Source organism: Microplitis demolitor, chromosome 3 (genome assembly GCF_026212275.2).
Source record: "Microplitis demolitor isolate Queensland-Clemson2020A chromosome 3, iyMicDemo2.1a, whole genome shotgun sequence".
Lineage (NCBI taxonomy): Eukaryota > Metazoa > Arthropoda > Insecta > Hymenoptera > Braconidae > Microplitis > Microplitis demolitor.
This window is the reverse complement of record NC_068547.1, coordinates 18,421,209-18,444,261: the sequence shown is the minus strand read 5'-3', so window position 1 is coordinate 18,444,261 and position 23,053 is coordinate 18,421,209. Positions and strand designations below refer to the sequence as shown.

At 29.2% G+C, this 23,053-nt stretch overlaps 1 protein-coding gene across 2 annotated transcripts in view; it reads left to right on the top strand.

Moving 5' to 3' along the window:
• The first annotated feature begins 2,225 nt into the window (after window positions 1–2,225).
• Window positions 2,226–23,053, top strand: part of LOC103572947 (zinc finger protein 629) — a 42,201-nt gene continuing 21,373 nt past the window's right edge. The window contains exons 1-3 of one of the 2 annotated variants that reach the window (XM_014442738.2): window positions 2,226–2,305; window positions 19,210–20,209; window positions 20,468–20,560. In XM_014442738.2, coding sequence (XP_014298224.1) covers window positions 19,232–20,209; window positions 20,468–20,560 — 1,071 coding nt within the window. In that variant the 5' untranslated portion in view covers window positions 2,226–2,305; window positions 19,210–19,231. Of the gene's footprint in view, window positions 2,306–19,209; window positions 20,210–20,467; window positions 20,576–23,053 lie in introns of both variants that reach the window. The other variant, XM_014442737.2, reaches the window with a different exon arrangement.

Here is a 23,053-nt window from a genome sequence, read left to right as displayed (position 1 = left end):
TGAGCGTGATGTAAAATGCACGCGGACGCACCCGGACCCGTGCGAATAGAAGCCGTACACGTGAAGTAAAGTAGCAAATTATGAAACACGTCATACACATCTAAATTGAACAGACACACTCTTGCACACAAACAACCAATCCGTGCATTAAAAAAAAAAAAAAAAAAAAAAAACGTACTCATGTACGCAAATTTAAATTTAATATACTCAACAGTAAAATCTATATAATAGTGTTCAGAACGACTGCACATGCAGTATATTAATGTAACAACAGTTCCGTCCACGCAATATGCCTACTAAAACTAAAACGCGGCATCAAAAGTACACACAGCTTTTACATTTAATAACAATAATACAATAAACATCCATACACGTAAACGTAATTTAAAAGACCATGCCGCACGCACAGTCCGGCAACACGTGAAAATAAAAATCGAATTACAGTGATATGATTCGCAACGCAATTCTCGAGATCTCTTTCCCCTCAAACTCCTCAATTACCAGCACCCACTCATTCCTCCTCTCTTTAAAACCCATCTCTCTCACTCTATCAAGTCCTTCAGCATCAAACTGCTGCTATGCGTTTCGCATGATCCAATGCGTTATCTAATATAGAAAAAATAAGAAAATATCAAGTAAATGTACTGTCTATAACACAGTAATAATATACCCTCGTCAAGGATATCCAATACACACAACCATAGACTATAATACAATGCTCTTATATGTATATATCGATTTACTGACCACTACTCGGTATAGTAATAACTGTATACATGCAGACATATATATATATATATATATATATATATATATATATATATATATATATATATATATATATATATATATATATATATATATATATATATATTTATATATCTAAACCGTATGTTGCAAGTTACAATTTATCAACCGAAAATCCCACAGTCAAAAATGATGTAATTTATTATCATATCACTAAAGTCTACAAATGTATATGAATATCTATACATATATCGAAACAATATATATGACAGTTTCCCATTCAATTTCCTCGTGTGCATGATGACGCACTTCCATGCGTACGAGATGCGGATCGAACACGTACGTGTTAATATCGTGAGAATACAACCACTAGTATGCCAATTTATATATATGTATATTTATATAATTACAGTGTGTGGGTGTATGTCTGTATATAAATGAATAAGAGTGTGTGTATACGCGTGCGTCGATCTAGGCACTCTAGTCGTGTCGACGGTGCTCTTGCATTCTCAAAACATGTGTGTATGGATTCTATTCATGTATGTAAGCTTACTATAGCGATATGAAAAATAGAGTAGTGTTGAGCGGCGTAGACGACCAGAGCGCAATTCGCGTTACCTAAGAATCTATATAGTTATATTATTATATATATGAATACATATATATAGCGTATTGAGACGACGACACGCACATAGACAGAAAGATACCTTGAATGCACGCGCCTGCGTGCAACGAGTGTGGGTGGCCTTCTGCGCCACCTGGTATTATGTATTATTTTATTTTTAAAAGTGTATATTTTTTTTTTAGTTACTTGAAAACAAATTAATACCTTTTGCTAATTATTTTAAGTGAGCGATTATTAAGTTTTAGTTTTATTAACTTTTTTTTAGCGCGCAGACGCTGGTTTGTAATTCGCGGTACGAATGCGCGCGCATCTTTATTTATTTATAATTTATAATTTTTATATTTTATGGAGTTTTAAAATTTATTTTAGTAATTTTATATCTTAATTAATTTCCCCTTATTTACTCTGCAAGAAGTGAAGGGAAATTTTATATTTAAAATGTAAAGGAAAAAAAAAAGTGTCACATTTTGAAAAAATAGTAAAAGAAAATTCGGATGCGTGTGACAGATTGTCACTGACACTCATTATTTTTTTTTTTTTTTTTGGTCCAACGAGTCTCTTGTGTCTTTGCGAATCCGCGAGATCCGCGGAGTGAGCATGTGTGCGTGAATGTTTCACACCTGAGAACTACGCGAGTCAAAAGATCTGCATTATCGACAGTAACAATTTTAAATAAATTGTTAAAAATAAATAGAAATATGAATGAAATAGTTGTGATAAATAATTTTATGAATTATCATAATTATTTTATGTGATGTTTGTTTCAAAAACCGCGAATTAAATTTTGCAAAATTTCGCGATGACGGTGAGTAAGTTGACTGCGGGGCCGAGCGAGCGCTGAGCTGACAGTAGGCCGGCGACGTCACAGTGGGCCGGTTGAGCCTTCCTTCGTTCGATTCAGGCAGGCTCTCTATTCATTTTACATGTAGCAAGGTAAATATTGATATACAGTGTCTAATTTTAAACGTGGCCAGTGCGTGCATATTTTTTAACCGCGCGCTTGCCAGTGCGTCGTATCGTGAAAATTAAATTTATTTAATTAAATTCAATATTTTAATTGAAATTCATAATTTTTCAATCACTAGTGGAATGTCACAAAAATTTAAATTAAATAAATAATGATATTTATAAATTTATAATTAATTTTATTTAAATTAAAAATACCCGCGAGTACCGATAAGAAAAAAAATGATAATTAAAGTAAAGTTAGAAAAGAAGACGAATGATAAGTGATAAAATAATAAGTTTATTGTATTTTTTAAACGTCAACTGACAGTTGGCTTTACTACTCCAGATCATTATTATTCGTACGTGAATGTTACATCAAAGTTTGTATCGAGAGGAGAGCGAGAGAGTGAGAGATTATTATTATGACAAGTAAAAAATAATTAAAAAATCGTATTTTAATATTTGCTTATTATTATTATTATTATTAAGATTACTATTTATATTATGGAGTAAAAAATGTATGAGTGATAAGATTAAATATTATTGATAATAATATTTTTTGTGTGTGTGCATGGTGAAAAAGGCTTTTATTTTTTTAAGTATTTTTTACAATCGTGCCAAATCGTCGATAATTCTTGACAATTAAACCGTCGCGTTAACGCGCGTCGCGCATACAGACACGTGAAGACGCATCACTACTGAGATAACTTTTGTTCGGCAGTGGGATTCGCGTTTATAATTTATTTTTACCGTTAATTATTTACTATTTTACCCATCCATCTGTCAGAAAAAAAATAATTTTTTTTTTTCATTTCGGAGGAAATTTAGAAAATTTTTATTTTTAATTTCGGTTGAGAAATTCGTTCGAGTGCAAGGTGTGAAAAAATAGTGAGCTGCACGTCAGTTGAGAATAATCTTGAGTATTTGGCAAGAGTATTTTTAATAGTTCCAAGTGACGTACAGCGGGTGGAAAAAAAAAATTTATACGCGCCGACGGCGTTAATTTTTCACTATAAACGCTCAGAAAAGATAACTTGTGACAAATACATACGTGTGTATGACATACGAGTATCGTGTATGTCATCTCTTTTATTTATCCATTTTTTGTTGTTATTTTAGTTTATTTTTTTTATTTTCCATTCGCAATACAGTTCGTCTGCTTTTGCAACCGAGCCAAAATCCCGTCACTCAAGTCTGTGTTTTTTCAATTTTCCCAGCGGATCGCGAAAAAAAGCGGAAGTTCTGCATCGAAAATCATAAAATTTTTTTTTTTAGTTCAACTTGTCAGCTTTTGTAGTCTAGTATTTTTAAACATTTTATCCTTTTTTTTTTTTTTTTTTTTCGTGATACTGACCACGGATATTTGACGCGGGAAAACCCGTAAGCATGTGTGGAGTGTGTACAGACTCCTCCCGTGAGAGCACACGAGCATCCGTTGACACGTGACAAGTGCAGTTGATATTACGCGACTTAAAATCCTCGCTTCCGTTATACTACCGTGTGAAAATAATAATTATTTATTTATTTATAAATAATTCACGTGTTTACACTTTTATAAAGTTCAACTTGCCGTTCTTTGTATTGTCTCATTTATATAAAGAAACGTTGAATTTTTTACCAAATTACTTTTTTGTATTTACTATTTTTTTTATTCCTTTCATGTCAATGACCGGTCCCCTGTGTTTGGCGATATGTGCGTGACTTAAAGCATGACGCATCGGTGTCTTGAGCTGTCAAAAAATAGCAAATAAAAATAGTACAAATGAAACAAAAAAATTTATAAATTAGCCGACGTCTAATAATTTTGAATTATTTGAAAAACGATGAATTATAAAAAAAAAAAAAAATATATTTTAAAAAATTGCACATATACACTGATAGAAGAATTTATTAAATATTAATAAATTCATTTGTTTGGTTGCAATAATTTCATTTATTAAATACAAATAAATATTTGTTAACATTTAATAAATATTTTTTTGGAATAAAAGTACATTTATTAACAGTTAATAAAAATGCATTAATAGTTAACAAATATTTATTTAACAGTTAATAAATTATTGTTGGAGTGAGTGTCTTTTTTTACAGTCCGCCGTGAAGATCATTCATAAACAAATAACGCTATAACCCTTCTTAATAAAGATATGATACTGAATACTGAATATAAACACATATTTTTGTGTCGAATTTTAAATAAAAAAAGTTTAAAGTGGCCCATTAAGTTTTTTAAAAATTGATTGAAATGGATGTGTTGGTGAATTCATGGGGTCTATGAGTCAGTACAATCAAATGAATAAAATTAAAGTCTTCATACATATCGGAAACCTTTAAACTTATTAATATAAAAATAATTATCATTTTAGTTAAATAGTTTTTCTTATTTTTCTGTAGAGCATGATATAACTGATTTAGATACTTCGAAAGAATCATAGAAAATAGTAGAGATGAAATGAAATTCATGTTACACCAAGCAGAGTTCATGTTGTTTCTCGTCGTGACTTAATTTAAGATATATTTATATAAATATTAATTTACCATCATACATGTTATAATTTTTGCATATTTGTTGTTGAAAAAAAATAAAAAAATTTTAATGAAACGAATATTAATTATAAATATTATTTATTTACATTTTAAATTCTTTCGATTTATATTGCCCCGATAATCTTCACCGCAAAAAAAAAACTGTAATTTATTACAACTATTTTTTTATGATTCATTTCATTTTCTTTATTTTTTCTGGAAGAAAACTATAAATCTATCTCATCTAATTAAATGCTATTATTTCTTTAAGTTCTGAGGTTACAAAAAGTGTCAAAGTAAAGCTTCTATGCTCAATTTTTATTCAACTGTCTTAATAAATTATTTATTAACAGTTAATAAATATTTATTAAATCATCTCATATTAAAAAATCATTTATTAACAGTTAATAAGGCTTATTAAATATTAAAAAATCCTTCTATCAGTGTAGTTTTTTAAATTTTCTACATGTGCATTTTTCAATTTTTTAATTTTTAATTCCTTATTAACTTCAGGATCATTCCAAAAGAATATGTAATTTTTTGTATAGGTAAATGTCAGAAATAAAAGTAAGGTAGATAAACGGTAGTGGGTGTAAATGAAAATACGAGGTGTGATATTTTGACGATCAGATATATAATAACAAGTCGTTAAACCAGAAACGCTTCCTAACCTGCCTGCGGTACTTAAAATACAAGAGTTATGTATATCACATATACACACATCATCTCTTCTCTTTTATTCTCTTTACTTTTATTAAAACTATATTTATATCGATATGTATATGTATGTATGTAACCATATCACATGTAATATCGACTGACCGCAGGCACGCGACACTGTATGAGTGAAAATGACAGAATAAACGATAGCTGGACACGAATGAGACAAGATAAACTGCTAACAAAATTATCTGTCAAAAAACTTTTTTTATTTATTTTTTAACAAAATGATTCCTTGTGTTTCACACAAACTATTAATACATTATGTCCTTATCATAAATAAACCACGTCTATATCGGTTAACATTAAAAAAAAACGTAATTTTTTCATTGCATAGAAAAAAAAACTTTAATAACTAATGATGCTAAAGTCAGCACACGATTATAAATTTTCGGATTTTTTTTCAACAATTTAATTTAAACAAAAAAAAAAAACTAAAAATATGCACATGTAGATAATTATAAAAACTATAGGTGCAATTTTTTTAATTATTTTTTTTTTCTTAATTTATCATTTTTAAAGAAATCAAAACATTATTAGTCGTCGGCTAATTTCAGTATAATTAAAAAATAGTGTTTGAAAATGTAACCCGGAACCTGGATATCAATATAAGGAATTATAATGTTTCAAGCAATAAATTTTATAATACATGTAATTAATTTTTCAACTTTAAGTTACGGTTTTGAACGTTAAAATATTACTTATTCCTGCATAGACAATAAATTTTAATATTTATCCTATAATTATTTACGTTTTTCAATTTATATTATTCATTTTTTTCCATGCGGTTGTATTTTAAAAAAATATAATGTATGTGCGTATTTATTAGCACAGCCGAACCACCAAAAATATCTGCGTCTTAAACTGAACTAGTATAGAGAGAAAGAGATGAAGAAAGAGAGATAAGAATAGAGGAAATAAACACGAGAGTTTGAGTGGGCGATTCGATGATGAAGAAAACTTGCATTGCTATTAAATGATATGTATATTGTATATGTACATGTATATATCAAGATTGTATTGTTAGTTTGTATTGATATCTCGATCAGATGACGATCAAGTCTGTCAAAAAAAATATTCGCGTGAAACTAACAATTGAAATCATCTGTAACCTTTTATACTCACACTAGCTTTCATTTTTTAGTATCAGTGAAGCTCGAAGTGCATCATCGTAATATCGTGCATCGTCACGTTTCTCGGATTTACCGTTTAAGAAATATGAAAGACTCAAGATAATACTTTAAAGGTGTTGACAATGATCGAGAAAGTGAACAACAAACTTATATGTATATATATATATATATATAAGAGTGACATATATAACAAAAGACTTAGATCAACTCTGATCGTAGTAGTGTAGTTACGCTCCTGTCCGTTATACATATAAACCTTTGACGTTTATTGAAGATCGTTTATTTCCGTCTTTGTTGAGCTTTATATATATATATATATATATATATATATATATATATATATATATATATATATATATATATATATATATAAATAGTTACTTATTTTTCTTTATCGTCGTGCATACACTTATCGCGATTATTTTGCGTTTACGCATTTCCTCAATGCTTTGTATTTCTAACTTTTGAATATCTTTTTTTTTTTTTTTATTTTATTTATGATTCTATCGTTACTAATATTATTGTTATGACAAAGTTTTTTTTATTAAATGAGAGCTTCTATTATATTAGTAAAAGATAGAAAAAAAAAGTTTAAAAGAAAAGATTAAAGAGCTCAAGTAAAAGTAACAAATGTATAAATGTACCTACTAACTAAAACTCGTGAATAAATTACAAGTTCAGAAAATGGAGACAGATATAACTCTAGTTACAACCATAAAAGTGTAATAACTGTTGGAGAATACTCAATCTTGAGGACCATTTACTTCTCTTTACCATGTTAAATATTACATTAACAATTTATATCCCATCAAAATTTTATTTTTTATTATTAATTTTTTAGAGATAACTTTAACTTATATTTAACTCCTTTATTATCCATTATTTTTTTATTTAACTGATATTTCTATCTCTCGAAATAAAATTAAAATATTTTTAATCTCAACAATTTTATTATTAAACAATTGCTTATATATATATATATATTATATAAAATGCAATTGCAACAAAATTTACCAGAGATGGACAAGACAAAGATTTAAATTTAAAATTAATTTTACGCTGTAAAATATTGGGAGTGATTACAGAATTTATTTAAATTCGAAATCACTTGAATTTTTTTTTAAAAATCACTCCGCATACGGAGTAAATTTCACGCCGAGGGGATTAAATAAATAAACATTAACTCCGGATGTAATCCGCGTCCACCCGAAAATTTTTTACAATGTATTAATCGATACACAAGAAGAGAGATATGTTTTTTTTTATTTTGTAGCGGTCAGTTAAAAAAATTGAATTAACTCATTTAATTAGCTTGAACGAAACTTTTTCATTAACTCGCAAACCATTTGGAAGCCTGTGCATCATTGAGTGGTTTTAAAAATAGTTGCGCGCGATAAATCGAATCACAACGAACAAAATATATACTAGAGTAAATCGGTGATAAAAAAAAAGTGCATCAGTTTCCCTATCTTTTTTCCTATCGTTAACTGTCTCTCTTTTATTCACTCATACACCCTATTTTCCAATTTCACGCTCGTTTGTATTCCCCGGACGATATCCTCGATCACTCAACAACCACATGCTTCACAATACATACACTCACACCTGAATACCATTTACTATCAGTCTAACAAATCTTGATTAAATACATTATTGATGGAAATATTTAACCGCCAATTTTATTTCATTTTTTTTTATCTCTTTTACCTGCATCTATTTATATGAATAAAATAAAAAAATTTAACTACTGATAAAATAATATAATAAATTAATATCATTTGACAAAAATAATTAATTTTATTTAATAAATTAGTTAATTAAATATAATTGGCTTTAAGAGACTCGTATGATAAATAAAATATTTAAAACGAATGTCATCATGGATAAAAATCTTAACTCATTATTTATTGGATTTTATTTATATTTATTTAAATTAAACATCGACGACACAAATACCAAGAGAAGAATCTCACTAATCCCATGCCTTACATCATCCACGCATAATCCTCTACTGTACACAACATCGGGCTCATATATGTATGCTGAATCTTCCGCATCGATTGCGCATCTCGCGTGATAATCGTAAACACCCTGAGCGATGTTCGCACATCGTTTCCCGCGCTTTTCCGGATAAAACCGAAATAAAAAAGTTTATATAAAAAGTTGAGAATAAAACGAAATAGTCAGACGCAAAAACTAGTCATCGATACTTTGCGCTTTTTCACACCAAGAAACATTCATATGTGTATTTTTATTCGTTTTTTTCTCTTTAATTTGTTCAATTTTCTTTCCTCGCTTTGGAGCGTTTTTTATTTAATTTTTTTTTAAATCCGATACGATGATTTATTGCAACCTGATGTTTTTTATCGTCAACTAAAATATTTTCTACACCCACAAGCTTTTCTCCACTGTTACCGTATATGAAACCAATAAATTAAAATATAAATAGAGAAGGTGCGAGCCAAGTGGAAATGCTACGGGAAAATACACTTTTGTTATTTTGATTTTTTTTTTTAATTTTTCTCATGTTTAAAGAAAATAAAAACTTTCATTTTCATTTTTAGATAAAATGGGAAAATTAAAAAAAAAGATTTTCTTTTTAAATTCCTAATCTAATTTAACGTCTTTAGATCTATATGTAAATTCAAATTATGAATATCTGCAAAAATACTATTTGAGTATAAAAGCGTTTAAAAAAAAATTTTTAGAAAAATAACTTCTATACATAGAAAAGAAAAGGATTTCTTCGCGCAAGAAACTTTTGTAATATGAAATGGAAACAATAATTTTTTTGGGACAAGTAAAAACTTCCCGGAAAAAGAAATTTGTTTTCCGATTAAAATATTTTCGCGCTCCAAAAAAATTTTTATTTTCAATTCATCAAGCAAAAAATTTCTAGGGGCGAGCAAACATTTTTGTGCCAAGAAATCCTTCTTTTCTGTGTATATGTCGGATCGCTTACAAATAATTATAAAAGTAATAAATGATTCGAAATTGTTATTGAAAAAATTAAAGTGACAAGAAAATTTATTGACCGATAAATTTTACAAATTATGAATATGATTGATCTTTTCTTTAAAATTTTTACAGCTATAGTAAAAGATATTGAAGTATATAATTTAAAAGCTCTATCAAATTCAATGAACTCGAAAAATGTTAATTGTAACTATAGGGGAGCCTAAGGCACGAAGGCCCCCTTAAGCCAGTTTTATCTTTTTGTGGCTTTCGACCACCAAATTCGTTTATTTCCCGTCTATTTCGGAAGAATCAGTCGAAATTTTGCAAAAAATCGAAAAAAAAATTTGTTTTTCTGGGACACGAAGGCCCCCTTCACAAAAAATTATAGAAAAAAAATTTTTTTTATTTACTGTCAAGTTATGATCTCTATAATGTTTGTATCATATTTTAGGCCAATATGTGATATGTGGAGTAAAATGGACCACTAAAAAAAAAAATTGTAACGAAAAAAAATTTTTTTTTTTATTTTCCGTCCAGTTATGACCTTATAACGTTTTCATCATATTTTGGGCCAACATGTGATATGTGGGGTAAAATGGACCACGAAATAAAATTGTAACGAAAAAATTAACTTGACAGAAAATAAAAAAAAATAATTTTTTCGTCGCAATTTTTTTTTCAAGTGGTCCATTTTGCCCCACATATCACATATTGACCTCAAATATAATAAAAACATTGGAAAGGTCATTACTTGTCGGAAAATAAAAAAAAAAATTTTTTACCTAATTTTTGAGGGGAGCCTTCGTGCCCCAGGCTCCCCTACCATTATTTATAATAACATCATTCTTGTTTACATAAAAAAAGAGTTGCGAAAAAATGTGCTTAGATATTTAACTAGAAAGAAAAATTTTAATTCTCTTATTTAAACGTTTGAAGTTTAAATTTGAAAATAAAAAAAAGAAAAAAAAATCTGCAGACTGTTTTGTCTGGTTCAGAGTATATTGATTGCAATTCAACGTTTTCTTATCACTTTGAGAGATTTCGTACGTGCCTATCTCAAGTTATAACGCAGCCAACGCAAGCGTTTATCTTTATACACACGCGTAAATGCGATAATACGAGTAGGAGTAATAGCAATACAGAAACTAACATGTACGTTTACTACGTACATGCAAATGAATAAGCGCGTTTGTATGTATGTGTAAAATCTTTATAGTTAGTACAGTATTTCAAAGCTTAAATTCAAAATAAAACTGCAATTGCAGTGTTTCATCCGTTGGATAATTTACAAGTTGTTGTTGTCATGACATATTGTTGGCGCACATATATAATATTGGTTAAGAAGTCTCACTTATTTCGTCCCACGCACTTACGCTCGTATACCGAGACGCAAGGATATCAATTAATTCAATTAACTCACGCCAGACAAAGTAATAATTATACGTGTAATTTCTCTCTCTCTCTCTCTCTCACTCTCTCACTTTTTCTGCTTTTCTGTCTTTGGCATTATGCCTTCAGTTTTTTTTCTATTTATGTCATTAATTATAGCGCGCACTGTAAAAAATCAGAAGTAAATTCGGAATAGTGCGGATTTTATTTAAATTCAAATTCACTCTGTTACTCGGAGTTTTATAAAAAATCACTCCACATACAGAGTAAAGAGGAGTTTGTTTTTTCAGCGCCGTGATTTCGGAGTAATCTGGATTTTATTTAAATCCGGATTCACTCCGTTTCGGACTTTTAAGGTTAAAATAGACTCCCATTCAAAATGAATTTTACTCCGACTGAGAGTAATACTAAAATATTTTAATTTATTTATTGTACATCATGTCTTTTAAACTTGAATGAATAAATTTTGCTTGTAATATCATTTTTAATTATTAACTGAACCAATTATAATAATTATTTTTTTTTTTTTTAGTTTCAATATTTATTTGAATATTTTTTACACTGTGAAAAATTCGCCGAGTGAACGTGGATTAAATCCAGAGTGAAAGCGTAATAGATGACTATTTATTTTTTTAATCCCCTCGAAATGAAATTTACTCCGAAGGGGAGTTTATTTTAATATTAAAACTCCGAATTGAAGTAAATGCGGATTAGAATTAAATCCACATCATTCTGGTAAAAAGATAAACTCCTTATTTACTCCGTATGCGGTGTGATTTTTTTAAAAAAACTCCGAAACTCTGAGTGATGGATTTAAATAAAATCCGGAAAAACTCCAAAGTCAGTCCTGATTTTTTTCAATTAATTATTAATTAAACGATTATTGATAATGTTAATTGACTTTTATGTGCATAAAAAAAATGTATCGAAAACCTATATATTTTATTTTATTTTATAGTTTATGTATAATAATGCACATGAAAAATATGACCGAGTGATTAAGAGCGTGGGCACTTGGAAAAGCATAAATTACACATAAAAAAAAGCAACTTCGTACTCTGTACTAAACTAAATACACATCTTCAACGATTCGTTAGTAAATTTATGGCCATAATAAAGAGACTGGATGAATTTTTATTTACATAATCGCAAACTCGCTATAAAATCGTTAACATTTTAATCCTCTTTATGTGATAAAATTATGTATTATACATTAACTCAAATATTAATTGATTGCTACTGTTATACACTAATCTGAAAAATGAAATCCGATGATCGCTAAAAATAATCCGGTGACATACCACGTAATTAATTTTATAAATTATTAATTTAACCAAAAACAATAAAATCGACAGTTTATTTATTTTACGATATTACGTTTATTTATTTATTTATGCGATATATATGCATACATATATAGTTAACTAATTAAGTTAATCGTAAATTAAATATTAAATCACTGCAAATATACTCAATCATTTTTTCCTTTTTTGTCCACGTACTCATATCAATAAATATAAGTATACAGTTAATAAATCACGTTGTCTTAGCAAAGTTTATTTTTAAATGAACATATACCGGATAATAAGTCATTTAAACAAAATAAAATTAAAAAGTTTTAATTATAAAAAATAATTAAATTATTTAAGACGTAAATAAATTATTTTGTTTAAATTTAAAAGCGATAAATTATTTGACAATCGTAACGATATTGAGAAAAAAAAATTAAAAGATAAAAAAAAAAAATAATTAACGACTCTAGAGTGTTGGAAGCAAAGTGACAGGGAAATATCAGACACCTGAAATCAACTCTCGGGGGCAATCTGCGGCGTCGTGCAATCCCGGCGCTAATTTACTGACACGAACCTCTTCCTTCGTCCGTCCCACGCGCGCCTTCTATACAGATGGAACGCGTATCAATTAACGCGAGCTCTTGAGCCTAAGCTCCGTGTGTGTTATATTGTGTATAGAGTATGCGATACTTCATATACAATATATATATATATATATATATATATTTAAAAGCGAGTATGAAAATGTGTATACTCATGTATGCTTACATATAACATCTGGCTCATCTATCCCGCATGTTTGAATACAAGGATAAATGATAAATAAAGCGAATAATAATAATAATAATAATAATAATAATAATAAAGTTAATTCAAGATGAGGAAGTTAAACAGCGCGTGATTTTAAATAGGTATAAAGAGACATATGCGTGCATCGTCATTATAAATGGATTGACCCAGAGAAAACCTCTGAAATGACATAAATAACGGCAACTTGTTTTTACTCTTCCTCACGGAGAGAATTTTCGTATGAATATTGCCATGTTATATATTCTAAAAATTACTCTAAATCGAGTAATCTCGGGCCATTACGACTTTTTACTTTTGAATTACGAAATTTTACTCTTTCAGTGAGTAAAAATCAATCAGATTAATTTTTACTTATACTTACGAGTAAAAATTACACCTAGCGGCTGTCTAAATAAATTCTTTCTAGTTCAATTTTTACTCGTCAGTTATGATAAAAAGTTGATGATTCAATTTATAAAATTTATATTTAATTAAAATAAAAATTACAATAACTAGGCTGAAATTTCTATAAAAAATAAAAAAACCATCTAATTGCCTTAGAATATGAATTAATATAAATATTTTAAAAAAGAAAAAAAAATTACTTGTATTGTGTTGAAAAAGAAAAGATACAATTTTTTTTTAATTTTAAAATAAATATTGAGTTATAGAGAGATACAGAGATCGTCTTTTTTTCCAAGCCTACGTTTGTGTGCGTAACATGTCAGTGTCGCGAGCAAAATAAAAGACATTTAATCGAAGCCGATATTAACCGAAGATTAACGGAGACTACTGAAATATTACTCTGCAGTTTAGAGTAAAAATTACTTCCATAGATTAGAAAATTTATTCGAGTTAGAAGCAGTTTTTCATCAAAAAATTAATGGGTTTAAAAGAATGGTATATTGGGGAGTAAAAATTAATCGCATGGAGTAAAAGTTAATAGATTAAGATGAGATATTCACAATAATCGATTAAATATAAGACTTTTAAAAAATTACTCAATAATAGAGTAAAATATACTCTAGCAAGGTTAATATTTAAACAAAAAATACCAATTTTTTGCAACGGCCCAGGATTACTCAAAATTACAGAGTAATTTTTATCAAAAAATTATTTCCGTACTCCTTCTTCTCCTTCTTCTTTTCTACTACTACCTCTTCTATGTCTTGTTGAACTTATTCTATTCCCCTCACACACACTTATATAACACATGATGCGCCCGAGTTGCTTTCAATGCATTTCAAGATATTCGCGCCTGCTTAACTTCCTTTTTATTTACCTTTACTTCAAGTTAAGTCTCAACTCCGACACAACTCTTTGCTACACTAGAGACAATCCGATTCCTTTTGTACCGTTCATTTCTATTTACACTTTTAATACCAAAAAGAATCCGTCGCTTCTTTTGAAAAAACGAAAAAAAAAAAAAAATGAGAAAGAAAAATGTGTCTGTTAAACCGCATTAATTTTTAATTTTTACTAATCCGTCGCTAAAACGTTGTATTTTTATTCAGTTGCTTTTTTTTGTCAGAATAAACGAAATGATTAACATATCAAGTACACATTATCATTCGGTATATAATTTATATGCAACTACGACAGCTTTGTGATAATAATCGTGGATAAAAAATTTTAAACTGTTACAATGTAAACGATATAATTTTTAACATCATCTATGACAACTTTTTTTCTATGAAACAATTTAATTGCTGACAACTAGAATGAAACGATGTAATTATTTTTTTGCATATAATACTTCATCATGAATACGATTTTCTCAGCGGATGAAGATTTATTTTTAATTTATTGAAAACTTTTTTAAATTTAAAAAAAATACTGCCATGAAAATAAATAAATAAATAATTAATTTTTTAGATATTGAATAGCAATTATAATATCTATATTATGCACAGAATTTTAAGAAAAAATTAATATATCGTGCAAAAGTCACTAATGACATTATTAATAATACGATCATGGCTAAGTGAATGATACATTGAAAATAAATGATCATAATTTTTTTTTAATTTTTTCATCATTTAGATAATTTTCAAATCCATCTTTCGTCCGTCGAAGATTAATTTCAAAGAATTCATAGAAGAAAAAAAAAATAATTCCTCAGGTACATCGAATTAATATCAAAAAATCTGAGAAACGACTGACCCTGTAGACCAATCCCAAAATTTCCCGCTGTTTTTATTGGTAAACTTTGGAGATCTTCGAGGTCAAAAAACGATCAGACTGAAAAAACATACATTTCCCTGAAATAAAATAATTTTTATCCAACGATATCTTCCCGAATCAAAAATAAAACTTGATTTCGACTTAGTCTTGCTTAGTCACGGTTTAAGACGACCAATTCTAAATAAAGTTTTATTTTTGACCAGGGTTTGGAACAAATCAACCGATTGCACCGGCTTTGTGGCATTCAAGAGTTTGTTGAGACTTAGATTTGATCAAACTTTGAAACCAATCGGTCGAGTGATTTACGAGTTATGCAACAAAAACCTAAAAAAATTCAGTTTTTAGTCTTATTGAGCCTTTTCGATTGTCGCCAATCGGTTGATTCGTTCCAAAAATATCGTCGGACAAAAAAGTTTACATATACCCACATGCGGTTGGACTTCCATCCGGAAATAGTCAGAATAGCTTTCCTAGGATCTCAAAACATCGATATCTGATAAAAACTCGATTTTTGAAAATCGGACCGAAACTAATAACTTCCCCATTTTTGAAAGTTTTAAATTTTCGTAGCAGAAAGTTAAAAAGTATTTCCAATAAAAAATGCAGTTCATTAAAGAATTATACTTAAAAAACTTGTAATTGTTATTTTTGTAGTTCATTGAACTCACGGGAATTATTTAATTATTTCATTAATCAATCCGTCGTATATTAGCATTAATGAAGATATTATTCACAAGTTCTAGTTCTGGATAGACAGGCTGCCGATTAAACTCATGAAAAATATATTACGTTTAATAGAAACCTTCCATACGAATGTCAAATTAAATATTATCGACATTCTGTCTTTAACGAACGTATAACTTCCTATTGCAACAAGAATTTAGAGCAGGTTTTTTTAAATTATTCAATAACTATATGAATAACGTGATTAAAAATTAATAGGTTAAATTGTCATAGTGAAATTAATTATTTATCTTTTGACTTAAAAAAAAATATTAAATAAAAATCAAAACTAACTAATTTTTCTTTAATTTGAAATAGTTAAGGATGTTAATAGGAAAATCTTTATCACTTTTTTTTACAAATATGATGGAAGAAAAAAAATTAATTAAATAACCATAATTAAATTAATTATTCAACTCGATAAAAAATGAATTTATTAATGTATTCAATAGAATGAAGTATAAATGAATAACGCATAAAATTTTTTTTGACATCAAAAGAGTCTTCATTTTGAAATAATTACGATACGAACGAGTAAAGTCTCTTCAGTAATATCAACAAAAAAGTGATAAAAAAAAATTAAAAACACGTTTATAACTTCAACTTCAAGACGCGTGACTTAACTTTAGTACCAATTAAAACAGACTTCAATGTCTTACTTTTTGCATTAATTTTTTTATTCTAAAAATATATTTTTCTCAGCTAAACAATTTTTTTCCTAACTTACTTAACTACAAAGTTGCAGTCGCAAGAATAAATAGTCGAAGCGCGCAATTATCGACGCTGCCGACTCACGACATTGCTAACGCATACTCTTTTACGTACAGCACCCACACTCCTTCACTCGCATCTCACACATTCTAATTCGTTTACACACTGATAAATACATTACGTTCACTACGTATGTACACATTATTGAATTCTTACACGCACGTGCGTCGTTTTTCACATTGACAATACAAGCGACGTGAGCAATCATTCGTATACCAGTCAACAACTCGCAAATGGCATAACGTGCGTGTAACATATTACAGTAGTGAGATAATAATAATAATAATAATAATAATAATAATAATAATAATAATAATAATATATATAACCTTGTAAAAAAAAAAAAAAAAACTTGCGATAAAAGATAAATTCGTATATCGTCAGCTAATATCTATGATGTATCACCACGTATTACTATAATAATGATCAATATATATATATCAACGTGAATTTTAATCTAGTGTAATTATTACGCTGTAAAAAAAACCGGGGTAAGTTCAGGCGGTGTAGGTGTTAAAATTTTCGGTTACATTTCAACACCGTATGCGGTGTTACAATAACACCGTTGCCGGTGTAAATATTCTTTACCGGTGTTAAAATATTTAACTTTGTGAATTTTTTTACGTACTCGATCACTATTAAGTTAAACAGTATTTTTATTAATTAATTAAATTATTGGTGGTTGAAATGGTGGGCGTAAAATTGTGCAATCTTTAAATAAATTACGTATAATACAAATAATTATTTAATTAAGTACATAGCAAAACTTTAATTTCTATCTGATAATATTCATTAAACTTTTATATTTTTTTTAAATATGTAATAATTTTTTTTTCTAATTTCTATGCATGGAATTTATTTTTTACACCGCCTAAACCAGTGTTATTTAATTTCAACACCGCGGAGTGTTAAATTGAGTTTATTTTTAACACCGCTCTTTTTTACAGAGTATATACCCGATTCTTGGTTTTTTATATATATGAATATATTGACAACATATACACAAAATGCGTCAAATAAAGCCTCAACTCCTGTTAGCATCGTTATTATGTTCACACTCATATATATGTATATTCATACATAACACGACAAGTATAATAATTGAGTACCAGAGTTTAATCGTATCGGTGAAGTAGTTTTGTGTTGGGTAATGTAGACTAGAGCAGCGTAAAGCTATAGAATATAACAGCAACACCAATGCTGTCTCGAGACTCACTCGAACCGCGTTTAAGCGCAGAGAGTGTGGATAGGAGTACATTCGTGCGTCTGATAATATAATTTATTATGTAAAAGCCAAGAGTGTGCACTGGCAGTAGCGAGTAGGTATTATATAGTATAACAGTACGAGGAGAAGATAAGCTAGCTAGCACGCAGCACATCGATAGCCAATGTCAGCCAGGTTGCATCCGGTATACATAAGCATTAATGGGCCAAGGAGACAGACAATCGTTACTCAGTGCTAGCTGTTATTGCTGATGTTGCAGCTACTGCAACTACGACTGACTATAACTACCAGTGTCACATCGACGCTACTTTTATACTATCGCTACAATTTCTGGATTTCTGGAATTTAATGTGTATGTTTATGTTTGTTGCGTGCGTGTATGTGCTGTGAGAGTGTGATGCTTGAATTGCTTACTCGAGTCTTGTAAAACGTAATTGCCTTGACAAGAGACACACACGCCGCGATACCCATCGCGATTATAACCGTTTCATCTTAAAATTCAGAGATACTTTATTTATTTATTATTTTATTTTACATAATAAATAAACAGAAAAAAAAATTTATTGTAGCAAAAAAATTTATGATTCTGAAGTTAGCAGACAATTAAAAATTGTCAAATTTTTTTTCAACCAATTACAAAAAAAAAAAAAATCTAAAAAAATACTTATGTAGAATATTAAAAAAACTATAATTGCAATTTTTTCAAATGTTTTTTTTTTTTTTTATAATTTATCGTTTTGAAAAAAGATCCTAAAATTATCAGACGTTGGCTAACTTCAGTATCATAAAAATTTTGACGCCCTAAAAAATTTCTTACATTATGCATTGAAAATAAAAATTTTCTTTGGACGAGAAGAAATTTTCTTGAGCCTCAATAAAATTTTTTCTAGTCTTAAGATAATTTTTGTTTTCATTTTGTAATGAAAAATTTTTCTTGTGCCAAAAATATCTTTTTTCTGTATAATTATTTAAAAGTAAATAAATGAAAAAAAAATTATATATAGGAATAATTGTCTCATTTGTAAATTGTCTAGTATACTTTGATTTAGATGGTTAGAAATTCTGGATAATTGGTAAAAGAAAACGTCATAAATTTGAATAGTAAATAAGTAGGAGTATTAAGGATAACTTAGTTAACAATTGTTGATATACAGAAATTGACAGTTCACTTGTAATTTACAGCAGGGTTGCGGGCAGTTCAGACATGGGAAGTGAGCATTACTGCCTGAGGTGGAACAATCATCAGAGCAACTTGCTGGGTGTGTTCAGTCAACTACTGGAGTCCGAATCGTTGGTGGACGTGACGCTGGCGTGCACGGAGGGACCGTCAATACGTGCGCACAAGGTTGTCCTCTCCGCGTGCTCCAGCTATTTTCAAGCCTTGTTTCTTGACCACCCGAATCGCCACCCCATCGTCATTCTCAAGGACGTCCGTTTCTCCGAACTGCGTACCCTCGTTGACTTCATGTACAAGGGTGAAGTCAACGTCGAGTATTGCCAGCTCTCGGCCCTTCTCAAAACCGCTGAGAGCCTCAAAGTCAAGGGACTCGCAGACATGACCAATATCAACGCTGCAGTTGCGTCTAGAGATGATCAACAACAGCAACAACAACAGCAGCAGCATCTAAGTCCGGACAGTCTCAGAGAAATGAGGGGAGAGACGCGAGAAAGAGACAAGGACAGAGACAAGGACCGCGATAAAGAGACCCCCAAAGAATCTGACCAGCAACAGCCACAGACGAGGGATCAGAGAGACCGAGACCGAGATCGAGAAAGAGAGCGAGAACGAGAACGGGAACGAGAACGTGAGCGCGAACGGGAACGGGAGCAACAACAACCTGTTTCTCAAGTAACCAATAATAGTGATAGCACGGAAGCCGTTGACATGACTGAGTGTCCGGCCTCTCCAGTCAGAGCGAGTAGTCCTTGTCCAGGTCCTCTTGCGCTAGACCGGCCGCGGAGGGACTCCGAAGACGCTGTTAGTTTAGAAGAAACGAGAGGATCTCTTAGTCCTATTTCCGTGCACAGTGGACCCAGCGATATGAGTATAAGTAATAATAATAATACTGGCACGCCCAGTGGTTTGCCATTAAATCTACCACAGAGTCGACTTCCGTCCCCACACAGTACAGAACCTCTTGCAGGACCGTCAGGATTACCTCCGGTTCAACAAGTACCACTTGTAAGTTTTTTATATACACTAATTACTTTCCTAATTCTACCATTCAAAGTTAATAACAACTCATTCATTCAACTACAAGTGTTTAAATAATTTTAAAGTAAACTTTTGAATTTTCCCTCGTTATCTAAGCATTGACTTGTAAATAAATTTACCCGTAAATTTTTTTAAATAAAGATAAAAATACTTGACGGCACTTTTGATAAAAAAAACTGAGTACTACACGACAATCAGCCGGTTATTAATTTTTAATTATTGCAGTCCTTGAAAAAAGAGGTGGACTGGGAAAGGTCGACTGAAGAGCGTTGTGCAAGCAGCGAAATGTCTGCAGATTATAGACTCCCACCAGATCCGGTGAGTCTTTATTCGGTATGAATTATTTTTTTATTTATTATTATACATTGTTACTTATTATCGTTATCGTATTACTATTGTTATTATAAAGTAACGTATATATTTAATTATTATTAAAGCTCTTTACTCTGCATATTATTTTTGATACTATAAATAATTATTATTATTTATTATTATTATTATTATCATTATTGTCAGCTGAACTTACACTCATTTGCAATTATTAGTAAAGCAGGGTCATCAGGTTGCCAATGATAATGCATAAAAGAATATAATTATCATAATAATTATAGCGTATTATGTATCGTGTTATATCAATTATGGAATTATCATTGTTCATTACCGAATATCCACAATATAAATAAATAACAAATAAATAAATACAGCAATACTGTTCCAAGATATTGTCGATACATAATAAAAACGCTTTTATAAGATGTATTAATAAAAAAGTATAACCGTTTGCATGTGAGTTTACTGCATGTTTCCAAACGCTTCGCTGCTCGCTGCTCCTCCTACCCCACATTTAATTATATTTTTATTTAAAAATCATTTTTTTTTTATTTTTATTTGTTTTTTTTAAATTTTATATAGAGTACACTAGGTCCGTATTAGCTTTAAACTCGTAAAAATTTATTTATTATTATTTTTATTAAATAGAAGAGTATAAATGAATTAGCGAATAGAAAAATGAAAATAATTGTTTATAATTATTGAATAATTGTCAATCAAATGTTGCGAAAGACGTTTTCTTGGCGACTCTCATGTCTCGTATCGCTCGTACACTCAACTCTTTTCGTAAGAGTAGTAACTATATATATATTATATACATTGATATATAACGAAAAGTAAATTGGTTCATAAATAATTAATAATAATTTAAATAAGGCGCGTATTAATTTTTTCACTGTCTAATTTCGTGATTTTATAAACGTTTTTTTTATTTATATCAAAACCGATCTCCACTTTTTCCCGCTCCTTTCAAATGAATGAATCTATGATTCGTCTTTTTAATTGGTAATATATTGTTTAATTTTTTAACTCATCAAATAATTTAAAAAACAAAATATATACAAAGCGATAAATAAATTATTTTGTTTTTATTCTTGTTTTTATATATATTTAAAAAACAAAAATGTGAATATCTGCGCGGAGAAAAATGGGATTAAGAAATTTATGAATTTTTATTATGCTGACGACCGAACTTGAAATAGGAAATGAAGTCCTCGAAAAATTATTATGCTACACTATTAGTAAGTTGTAATGAATACAACTTGCCCGAGTAAAAAAAAAATTGAAAATAAATATGTACCTGAAGATCAGAACATTTTTCACGCAACGAAAGTTAAAACAATGTTTGTAATTTGATTGCTTAACGGGTAGTTCTGGAGGTTAGTGATGACCTAAGATCTTCGGCTGACATACCAGCATCCATATCCGAAATATTTTGGAAATCTAGTCAAACAATAGATTTTTTACTTAAAATTTTTTTTTTCATTGCGCGAAAAACGTTCCGATCTTCAAGTGAATAAATAAATAAAGCAAGTCAAGTTTAAGTTCTTTTTGTGAAAACACATTTGGTTTTGACATACTTTTGACTAAGTTGTTTTGCTTGGTATCGATTGACACCAACTAAGTTAAATTAAAGTCACGTTGTCTTAGATTTGGCTTAAATTCACGTCAAATCCAAGTCAAACTTGACCTAAATAAGTAATGATACTGAAATTAACCAGTGTCTAATAATTTTTGAGTTTTTTTAAAAACAATAAATTAAAAAAAAAATATTTCAAAAAATTGCACTTATAGTTTTTTTAATTTTCTACATGTGCATATTTTTATTATTTTTTTTTTTAAATTAAATTGTTGAAAAAAAAATTCAAACATTGTTACTTGTCTGCTAACTTCAGAATTATAAATTTGTAAATTAAAAAAGTTATATTAAAGTCAAAAAATGTAAGTGTAGCCAAGATCAAGTTAACTAAGTCAATGACAAGTCAAATCAAGTTATTTTTTCGACCCAGGTGTCTAAATTATGGATTACAGTAAAAAATTTTCTAGAGGCTCGCAATAATAATTGTAGTGCAGCATATTAATTTTTTGACGATCTCACTCCCTGTTTTCAAGTTTGCTCTTCAGCATAATAAAAATTCGTACATTTTTTGTCTTTCTTTTTCTCCGTGTGCCTTCTAACGCTCATTTACGATTATTTTCATAAAATAATATTTATAATTTATCTGTGAACCCTATCCAATGGAAATCCTCGCCAAAGCCTGTCTTGCTAGCTCACTGTCAAGAAGTTGACCTTCGTTTTTGGCCATGGTTGTTATTTATTTTTCATTTTTTTTTTTTTTACTCAATTTTTTTTTTTCAATATCAACTACATATCTATAATATAAATATATATTTAATAAATCTATAAATATATCTAATATACATATGAATATATGCATATATATATATATATATATATATATATATATATATATAAATTTT